Source organism: Carcharodon carcharias, chromosome 8, assembly GCF_017639515.1.
Source record: "Carcharodon carcharias isolate sCarCar2 chromosome 8, sCarCar2.pri, whole genome shotgun sequence".
In the NCBI taxonomy this organism is placed as follows: Eukaryota; Metazoa; Chordata; class Chondrichthyes; order Lamniformes; family Lamnidae; genus Carcharodon; species Carcharodon carcharias.
In genome coordinates, this window is record NC_054474.1 from 64,074,267 (window position 1) to 64,085,623 (window position 11,357).

Here is an 11,357-nt window from a genome sequence, read left to right on the forward strand (position 1 = left end):
ATCAATCCGCTAGGACTCTTTTAAATATCCACAACAAATGTTTCCTCAGAGTTCAACATTTGCTTCTTGAAGTTATTGTATCTACATGCTAACATCGGTAAGAAAATTACACACATTAACCATGTTTCAGAAGCAGATCTTGCACACATGTATGTTGGAGCCACACTGATAATTTTCATAACAGCAAGCGCATATGAACTTTTCTGAGTTCACTTGCCTCAATGATTAAAATTGTTCTGTTTTTAATGCAATTTTAACATTGTAGAAAAATTCAATTCCTGTATCATTAGACTGTTTAAAGATGTCTATGTGAACCTTTTAAAAATCTTTTTATGAAAGCTGCATCACAAGAAGCAATGCAGGAGAGGTTTCGATTAGATGACTATGACGAAGAGGATATTTTAACAGAAAACTTGTAAGTAAAAAATAAAATGGTTGTAAAAATAGTTTTGTTACTGACAAACAGTAATTCATAGTCCAAGTACTTCATTCGCAAATATCTCAGTGCAAAGAATAAAGAGTAATATTAATACAGTTTTGATCCACTAGATTCTTGTTCAATAAAGGCTAGTTTGTGTTATCTTTTATTAGTGTCTAGAGAGTTGTAAGCAAGGAGATGACTGAAGAAGTTCTCATCCATGTTTGTGACTGTAACACATGGGGGAGAATTTTCTCTCCATCGGGTGGGCCGGCTGGGAGCGTGTGCAGAGCTGATCGGCTGCGTGCCGTCATTTTAAGTGGGCAGGCCAATTAAAGCCCACCCAGCATGACGCACGCCCGGTAGCACTCATTGCTTCCTGTGGGGGAGGGGGGGAAGAAGGAGAGTCGGAGCCTGTGCTCTTTTGCGCATGCACATGAAAGAGTGCAGAAATCTCCCTGAGGCACAGAGTTGCCTCAGGGAGATAAAGTTTTATTTGAAACTTCACAATAAAAAACGAATCATTTACACATGTCCCCTCATGTGACAGTGTCACATGAGCTGGGATATATTTATCAAATGTTTAATAAATAGTTATTAATTTAATAACCCCTTCATGAAACCTCATCCCACATTTGGATGAGGTTTCACGAAAAATGCAAATGCCGCCTGGGCTCTTCTCCTGCCTGCCAACCTTAAGGTTGGATGGGCAGCCCTGTCAAACCGGTTGATTAGTTTAGTAATGGCCTTAATAGGCCTTTGATAGTTCGGCGGGCACGCAGCTGACTCTGGTGCACGCCTGCCGAACAAAAGATTGGAATGATGCGCGGTGAAGTCAGGACACACACCTGATGTCACCACGTGTCATTTTGTGCATCAGCATGCAGGGCCCACCCCCATACATCAAACAGAAAACCCTGGCCATGGAATAAAAATGCTTCCAACGCTGATCAGACAATTAACCATGCTCTGATTGAATTGAAGCTGTATTGTCTCCTTGATTTCACAGATTTATTTCTATTTGATGCATGGTTTGTTTTTATTCATTCATGGGATGTGGGCATCACTCACTAGGCAGCATTTATTGCCCATCCCTAGTTGCTCTTGGACAGTCAAGTGTACAGTATTCCATCACATTCCTGACTTGTGCCTTGTAGATGAAGGTCAGGCTTTTGGGAAGCAGGAGGTGAGTTACTTGCCGCAGGATTCCTAGCCTCTGACCTGCTCTTGTAGCCACAATATTTATATGGCTAGTCTAGTTCAGTTTCTGGTGGTGAGCTGCCTTCTGGAAGCACTGCAGTCCATGTGGTGTAGGTACACCCACAGTGCTGTCAGGAAGGGAGTTGCAGGATTTTGACTTAGCAACAATGGAGGAACGGCGATATATTTCCAATTCAGGATGGTGAGTGGCTTGGAGGGGAACTTCCAGGTGCTGATTTTCCCAAGTGTCTGTTGCCCTTGTCCTTCTAGATGATAGCGGTCATGGGTTTGGAATGTGCTGTCTAAGGAGCCTTGGCAAGTTCTTGCAGTGCATCTTGTAGAAGGTACATACTGCTGCTACTGTGCGTTAGTTGTAGAGGGAGTAAATTTTTGTGGATGAGGTGCCAATCAAGAAGGCTGCTTTGTTCTGGATGGTGTCAAGCATCTTGAGTGTTATTGTAGCTGCACTTATCCAGGCAAGTGGACAGTATTCCATCACACTCCTGACTTGTGTCTTGTAGATGGAGGTCAGGCTTTGGGGAATCAGGAGTTGAGTTACTCGCCACAGGACTCCTAGCCTCTGACCTGCTCTTGTAGCCACAGTACTTATATGGCTAGTCCAGTTCAGTTTCTGGTCAATGGTAGCCCCCAAGAATGTTGATAGTGGGGGATTTAATGATGGCAATGCCACTGAATGTCAGTGGTGATGGTTAGATTATCTTTTAATATTGATTCTGCAATCTGGACAAATTGACAGCAAGGTTGACATTTAATCCATATTCCTGGTGGTCCTGAGGAGGTGGTAGTAGGCTTCTTTCTGGAACCACTTCAGTCTTTTTAGTGAATCTGTTCCCATAATGCTGGTAAATAGTGAGTTCAGGATTTTGAACCAGTGACAATGACAAATGGTGAAATAGATCCAAGTCAGAAATCGGTGTGACTTAAAGAGGAATTTACAAGAGTTGCTATTTCCATGCATCTGCTGCTCCTGTTCTTCTGTGTGGTGGAATTCATAGGTTTGGGAGTTGTTGCCTAAAAAGCTTTGGAAAATTTTGTGGATAAAGCATGCTGCCGCCACAATTTGTCAGCGGTGGATGAGATGGACTTTTAAACTGGTGGGTGAGATGCCAATCAAATGGACTGCTTTACTTACTGAAGTGGTTCCAGAAAGAAGCCTACTACCACCTCCTCAGGACCACCTGCTTTATTGTGTATAGTGTCAGGCTTCTTGACGGCAGTCGCAGTTATACCCATCAAAACAAGTGGAGCGTATTCCGTAATTGTGCCTTATGGATACTAGAGAGACTTTGGAGAGATGGGAGAGTGAACCACTCAATGCAGAATATGAAACTTCCCTGTTAAGAAAATGAGTTAATGTAACTAGGATTTCATAATAGAAATAATTTAGTGAATGTGCAGTTTGTGACTATAGATCTTCACCTTAGGGCTCCTGGCAGTCTCAGAACAGAATCCAAGTGGAATGAGGAAAGAAAGTGGTATGAATATGCTGAACATGTATTGCACTAGGAAACCAAAGAAATAATGTGAACGCGTGGAGAATATGCCATTTTATTTTGTACAAGTAATGCATTCATTTGCACACTTGCTTAAAATATTTAGGCTGGGTTTTTCCTCAGTCATTTAGCCCAATTTTTAAACAGTATTTGCTGTTGGGGCCTTTGCAAAGATCTGTTATAATGAATTTCTACCCATTTCCCATTGTCATTTCTAGTTGACAATTAAAGAAATTGCCCATATATGGGCAGGCTCAATCAATGAGGCAATAATGGTGTGATGATACAATGCAATCCATTTTAAATCACTGCTTCAATTTTCCAATCATTTTGTCAACCTTGCAAAATGCATTTTACAGGTTGCTGGGCACCAGGGAAAAGGTAGAAGTGAATTTAAAGAACTCAGCAAATATTTTTTAAGGATTTATAAAAATTTTGATTATAAATTTATTTTTTTTTTTGCTGTTGTTAACTGCTTTAACACTTATAAAAATGACTTTTGTTCTAGGTCTACCATTTTCCAAACTCCTCCCCATTGCATAGATGGAATAGTGGGTTTCCCATTGGGAATTCCCTGTATTTTAGTTTTATTTGGAAGGAAGAGTTAGATGCAGCAAACACACACTGGTATTCCATACTAGAATAAACAGATTGAGATGCTTTTACATTCAGTTATCCAGGACCAGTGCCACTGAGGCTGCAGTTTACAAAAAGGTCATTACAGCATACTGCAGCCCAACCCACAGCTTACCCTCACCACATGCACCTCACTGCCACTGTCCCGGGACTTTTATACCACATCACAAATGGTAGTAGGTCACCTATTCACAGGTGCATTAATCAAGGGAGGAATTTGATGCCCTCACCCGTTGCCAATTTGGTTTAATTGGGTTGGAGAGTGGCATGTGGGCCTCCTTCACCTTCCTACCATTGTCTCAATTAATGCCCACTTAAGGACCTCACCCCACTGCTGCTGGCATTCACTCAGTGGCAGGTGGGGGCCGCGCCATGCGGGAAGCATGAAAAGCAAGCCTTGTTGGTGTTGCTTCCGGGCTTCCGGGGATTGGGGGGTGGGGGGGTGGGGGGTCAGTGGCTGGATAGTCCCTTGTTCAAAGGCACTCAGTTCCTGATCAAGGGATCCAGCATAGGGAAGGAGAGGGTCCACTGATTGGCCAGCGGCTATTGGAAGTGGGGCTTGTGCCCCCCCAAGGCCCTTGATCTTGGGGAAGGCCCTTTGCTACCCATTTAAGTTCCTGACTGACAATAACTATAGCGGGCCTTTCAGAAAAAGAGTGACAAGTGTCTCTCACTGGTTCTTTAGCCAGTGGGTGAGACCCCTATCGCCTACACTAGATTCTGCCCCAAATCATTGATACATGCTTCAGTAACTTAGTTTTTACATTTTCCCATGCATAATCAGCAACAACATGCCAGGGCAAAGCAGGTATTCTCAGGGATGAAGTGGTCACTAACTGTACCCACATGCCCCCTTGATCAACTATGTCATGTTCTTATAACAATATAAGTCTTTGAGCTTATTTGTTGTAAAGGACACAAGGTACCAATCACTCATAAGGGATTGGGTCAACACATTGTAGGTTCTTTTATTAAGACCAGGCCTATGAGGACAGTCTTACATTGTTGTAAAGCTTGGAGGCATTAGGAGCTGTCTTCTGCTGCTTAACAAAAAAGTGAAACTAAATTTGGAATACACAATAAATACATCATTTCCCTTCTAGTAATGTATACCACCATTTTAGGGATGGGAACTAATATGATTCCTGCAGCTTATAAAGAGCTGCAACAGGTTAACAGGACCACAACACAACACAAACCATGTATAATGTAGACCACCCTCTTAAAAGTATACTGTATCAAAATACATGAACTAAGTCAACAGGAAAGGATATTGCATTATCAATCTGCTGTAACATTTATGATCATAAGAAAAAGACATGATAACCCCACAGCTGACACATCTCCCATACCTCCCCATCTGAAACAATCTCGACAGCCTTCCTCCCAGGATGTGCCGTGCTTCCTCCACATGTAGAGCTAGAGATGACATGCAGTAAGTTTCTGGGGTCAACATTCAGCCCATATTGGATATTATGAAAGGGGCACACAATTAACTGAATGCCATATAAGACTTTTTATAGGGTGAAGGTGAGTAAGGATGTAAATGAAGGTGAAATCCAGGTGAATTCTAAATGTCATCGCACAATCCCAGAGTCATTGATAATAAACATTTAAACAATCGGGGGGAGCTGAATTAGTCATATTGGCACTGATTGCCCTGGCTACTTCCTTCTATTTGTCTTCTGTTGCTTTTCTTGTGGCCTTTGCTCCAATGGTCTATTCCAGTGAATCCTTACTCCTGAGCAACTCCTGCTGGAGCAGTATTTCAACATCGTCTGTGCCTTACATTTTTAGATGATGAAACATTTTTGGTTCATCCAACACAAGGCTTGCGTTGTGGCCCTGTTAACCTGTTGCAGCTCTTTATACGCTGCAGGAATCATATTAGTTCCCATTCCTAAAATGGTCATTTCCCAAGGACAGGCAGTGCCAACACCAGGAGCTTGCATGTGTTATGCAAATGTCATTATAGATACTATGGTTGTGCAGGTGAAAGCCCCACCACATTGCTGGTGAAGATTACACACAAAAACAGTAAAACCAGGCTTTATGACAAACACTATTTAATTAATTATTGCAAATGTCAGGTTCCTTTTCCCAAAAAACAATAAGGTTCAATCAGTTCATCATCTGTTAAAGTTAGCTTTCATTAAAACAAGAAAAATGCTTAGATAATTATTTACATAAAGCAATCATTATTTAAATACTTAATTTTAACTACAAACTGTTTTTTATTTTTAAACACAGGAGAGGTGAAGACAGTGAATCAACCATCTCCACTACAGATAATCTTTTGTATTATGCAGGTATTCCTGAAAAGCTGAATAGTTCTATGTTCCATTTGAGTTCCCACTGAAATCAAGTTACAGATGTATATCCAAAAGAGAAATGTAAACTATAGTTTATTCAGATTCCAATGGGTTCACATCGACAAGGTGCTTCCTTTTGTGAGGGTGATACTCATTCTCATGGCTGAGTGTAGACAATCAGCACTATGTGAAGCCAAATCCTACAAGGTGGGTGTGAGACACAGCAGGCAGAGGAAGGTTATGTCTGTCTTTCCACTTTTGCAGTGGAAAATCACCTGAGCTACTTGCAACTTCCCCTTGCTGATGCAGCTAAAACTGGGAAACAAAAATGTGTGAAATCCTGGTTGCAAACTCATATTCCAACAGTCAAACAGGCTAAGGCCACAATTTTATGCTGGTTGTGTGGGTGTGCACCCAACCCAACAGTGTGTGAAGTCATGTGAGAAGTCGTCAGGTGTGCATCCCAACGTCATCGTGCACTCATGCGATATTTTGCTTGGTGGGCGCGCACAGCAGTTGGAAGCACGCCTACTGACAATTAATGGGTAACTAAGCCTGTTAAGGAAGCAATTGAGATCGATTTTACATGGCCCGTCCACTTTTATGGTTGGCGGACGGGCCAATTGGCCAGGTGGCCCTTACATTTTCACTGAAGCCTCATTCCAGGGCGGGATGAAATATCCGGGGTGAAATATAGTAAAACCTGATATCTGAGGACTAATGTTTTTGAGTTCTGCTGTCAGGTGCTTGAATGTGCTACATAGACACAGTTTGGTGCAGTTTTTTCTTGTCATTTAACCTGAACAGGTCTGCAGCTTCCTGAGGCAGCTCCGCAGCAGCTGTCTGCCTTCAGGGAGGTCGCTAGAAACGCCCACCAGCACCCTCACTTTTGTCAACTCCTGCCTCTTCCTGCCCCCCTCGGCAGCACTGAGGCTTTCTCAGCGCACGTTTCATGCTGACTCGGCATTAATTGCCCAACCAGCATGAAATTACGTTCCGGAGCCGATCGCAGGTGGAAACGCATTTTGCATCCGCTTCTGGGCCTGCTGATCGCGCGCGCCCAGCAAACGTAAGATTCAGGCCCATGTTGCTGCGGTACCTTAGCGGTGTTGGGGCAAATGTCTGTGAGACTGTCGGATTGTTGTAAAACCCAATATCCTTCAGTGTTTTCACAGGGTCAGAAAAACCTGAGTGCTTAGTCCTGGAAAGAAGTGACCAACAGGCGACGTTAGGGAGATTTTAAAATAGTAAAAGTACAGAAATCATTCTTGTGCAAACTCTACCTAAAGTTAAATTGCAGCCATCAGGCAAGCTGAACTTAACAAAAGGCAAATGTATGTCACTGTCAGGAAGTTCTTCACGCAAAGAGTAGTGTGGAGTTCCGAGCAAGTTCATGGCTATAAAAACCTTGGATTTGGTTAAGAAGCAATTGGCTGTGCGAATAGAGGGACTACACACTGTTTCTGCATTTTGAACTAAGATGGCCCAAATACCTTTTCTCATCAAAGCTATCTTATGATTTAGCTCTTTTTGTCTCAAATGCTTCAAAAATCATTGGCGATACATTCTAATCAATATATAATCATTGATTTTACAGTGATATTATATATTTAATACTATAGATTCAAACAGAAATATTATTACATTGTGCTATGACTTAAGATCAGTGTTGTTGATGATTCAGACTGTGATATTGTGTCAAATTAGGCTAGACTGATCTCACATACACAGTCATGAAAATCACTCTGTGATATTTGCATTGATGTTTTCCTTCAAGCAATTCCACAGTTAACCTTTATTCCACCCCATTAAACAATCCAATATTTTGTGATGGAATTATTAGCTTTTACTACACAGACACAGGCCATTTGTTCCGTCAGGCCTGAACCAGTGGGCAGGACTTCCCCGTAGGCTTCGGGACCCCGACCTTGGGGGTCCCGAGCCCACATTTGCCAGAAGCCAGGCCAGCCGAGCTAGTTTCTTGGAGGTTGCCTCTTAATTGATCACCTTCTGCGCTTGCTGTCCTAATAAGAATGGCAGGTGGGCCCCAGATGCTGCCAGCTCAATCAGAGGGCCGGCAGTTCTACAGCTTCGGCAACCTCAGCGGGAGAGGTGGACACTGCTAATGGAGTTAGGACGGTGAAGGGGGCCTCAAAATGGAAGCACCTCAGAAGCGCAAATTTAAATTAAAAGTTCATAGGGGCCAATCAGGCAGGCCCCTCTAATCGGAGGGGCAACCCCGCTAGTGGCAACCTTTGGACTTGCAGGTGCGCCTTTTGCTGCCAGTTTACATTATCCTAAATCCACAACCACTTCCCCCACACGCCTCCCTCTGTCTCCTTGTGGAAATGGAGCCTCCGACTCCAATGGCTGCCCAGCCTGCCATGGAGAGGCTACCTCCAAGGAGATGGCATCCTCTGTACGTGGCACAGGTGCTGCACCGCCGCTGACAAATTGTCCGCAAGCCCTCTAAATCACTCCTAATTGTGGCCTCAAATAGACAAATTTGCTGACTGCCTCTGTTCAGCAGGCAGACGATCCATTTCCAAGACTGTCCCAGGAAACTTCCCCAGGGGCAAGAATGCTTCAGGGAGGCTGTGCCGACATGGCTCCCATCTATTTTCCTGGCACCACCCCCTTTGCCTCCAAGCCCGCCGCCACATGGCTGGGAAAATTTAAGCCCAACCCTTTTTTCCCCATGGACCACTTTGTCCAGAACCATTCTCTTGTCTGCTTGTTACAGGAAGCAGAATAAATAAATTCAAATTAGATTTTTCCTCTTTGGTTCTATGTTCAATTGAACCATGAGCTAAGTTCCCCATTTATTGTATTCATTCGTTTTTTTTAGTGCATATTTGAACAACTTTTTGAGCTATAAACATAAAAGTTAAACTCTCTTTTCCACTTCTAGCAGCTCAATCCTTTTAATTTTGTCTTCTTCACATTTTGCTGTAAATGCATGGTTCCACTAACAGCTGATGATACTCCTTCATAAGTGTTTATAACTTCCCATGTTAGCTTTTAAATTTCCTAGTTTTTTGTTAAATTTCAAAGTATGCAAGTATAAATAAAGAAAATCCCTAATATTTTCAAATTGAAGTCTCATGGTAGGGAATGTAATGATTTTTTTGTTTTACACAATGAAGTCTTTTATTGGTCATGCAATTTACTGGACTTTTCTAAATGCATAGAATAGTTTTCACCTGGCCTGTGGAAGCCTTTGCTCAACCACTTTCCTTGTTCCACAAATTATTACTTTTTCTTAGATGAGCAAGTTTTCCTCATATTTGATTTGAAAAGAAAGAGAAAGCCGGCAGATTGCAAGATATCAGGTTTGGTGCATTCTAAAGTACCTAAAGTTGAATGTCTTGACCTCCATTGTAGAATTTGATAGGGGTAACTACAGTGCAGACAAACTAGGCAGAGCTCTCTCTTTTTCAAAAAAAAATACTGAACATAACTGCAAAGTTTTTCCTGTTGCATTGTTAAGCTTCACCTTGTATTGGAAAAAAATATTTATACAACTGCTTCAACGTTGAACCTTTTCTCATTAAAGCAGAGTTTGAAGAGGAAGGAGGTGAAATGCCTTATGTGATGGAAGATTCACTAGATGAAGAGTACCTGGACGTTTTGTTTATGAGAAAGCGAAGAGACAGCTTCACTACAAAATCTGTATAATTAGTAAGATAATAGCAGGCAATGCGGAATCACAAAGACTAATGTCCAATAAAAAAAAAATCTCAGCTGTTTTATTTCTCATGCAGCTGCAGGGCATTTATTAGATATAAACATTTCTTTTCAACTGCTTGCACGCATGGATTGTTACTCCAGGGTCAGGCTTTATGAATTATTAGCTCCAGTGTTCAGGAAAGTGTATCACCTGTGCAGTTTTTACAAGATGCTTCCTAATGTCTCTCCTGTAACTTGTTAATTTAATAAAACTCTGCTAGTGGTTATGTGCTGTAGCATGTGACTGACAATATTTTGAACTGCAACTGCTGCTGGAAAATTCTAGACTGTAGCCGATTTAACCAAGTTATCTGCTTAGCTACCTGGACTGGAGATGTACTGTTAATCTTCTCATAATGTCCACTGTGAATAATTTGCGAGGCTTATTCCTCATATTGATTGAGTTGCTCCCACTCCTCAAAAGCAATTGCCAAAATGTTGCCTTTGTTTCTTTATTTGTTCTTGTGATGTGAGGGTAAGTCCAGCATTTATTGTCCATCACTAATTGCCCTTGAGAAGATGGTGGTGAGTCTGCTCTTCTTATTGGTAAGAATCTATTTTGTTTTAAGGTTTATGTTACTATCATTCTCACTTGGCGTTTGTGAATGAAACGTATCAAGCAATCATATCTCACTTCCTCCAACTAGATAATACTCGCTGTACACAGTCACTGTGACTATTTTAAAAGCAGCTCACTTGTATGTATTTTAAAAATCACCACTAGAGGCCAGCACAGCCCATTAGTCAGGTTTCATGCATCCCTGTGTAGCCGACAAAATGGAGGATATAAAGCGAGCACTACAGCAGTCGTCTCACACGTGCATTCTTTTTAATTTTATGGCCTACCATGAGTTTTATATATATAATATAGATTTTCCAAATATGTATCTAATGGCTCATTATCTTCTTTGGCCTAAGTAATTATGGTAGTTCCTTTATCTGGAGGTAATGTTTTCATTTTGGGGAGTGGGGAGCAAATTTTGTGTTGAAGCCCAGGAGTGCTGGTGCTGGGTATGTAAGACTTGTGCGCTTAGCACTCATTGTAAAGTAAATCTTCAATTATTCGATGCATCCATGCATCAGAACCCTAATCTTGTAGAGAAGATGCCACTATGATATTCATTCTTTGTCTAGAGGTTAAGTCCACTTAGCATTAACTATCACTGATTTGAAAATGAGGCAGAATTTTTTTTAACAATAGATTGCCTCTCACTTGGTGCCCCACACGCATTTCTGGCAGTGTTGGGGACAGGAATTTCTTGTCAGCCCTCTAGTTGTACAAGGGGAGTTAATTTGAATACTTAGTGAAGTTAACTTGAACTTATGTAAAGCTCTGCTGCCTGGGTCCTAACTTACATTAACTTCTGTTCACAAATTACCTCTCTCTTCACTGATTTACATTGGCTCAACAACGTTTCAACTTTAAAATTCTCATTCTTGTTTGAAATCCATCCATGACCTTGCGCTCTTCCTGTCTCTGTAACTTCCTCCAGTCCTCCAACTTGTGCATCCCTGATTTGCAACACTCCCCTAATGATAGTCGTGTTG

The 11,357-nt window shown here is 41.8% G+C and overlaps 1 protein-coding gene across 1 annotated transcript in view; it reads left to right on the top strand.

Annotated features, from left to right (window-relative positions):
• The window catches only part of LOC121281444, an 80,819-nt gene extending 71,061 nt beyond the window's left edge, over positions 1-9,758 (top strand). The window contains exons 10-12 of the mRNA XM_041194389.1: positions 340-415; positions 6,019-6,077; positions 9,637-9,758. Coding sequence (XP_041050323.1) covers positions 340-415; positions 6,019-6,077; positions 9,637-9,758 — 257 coding nt within the window. The remainder of the gene's footprint in view (positions 1-339; positions 416-6,018; positions 6,078-9,636) is intronic.
• Positions 9,759-11,357: the final 1,599 nt, after the last annotated feature.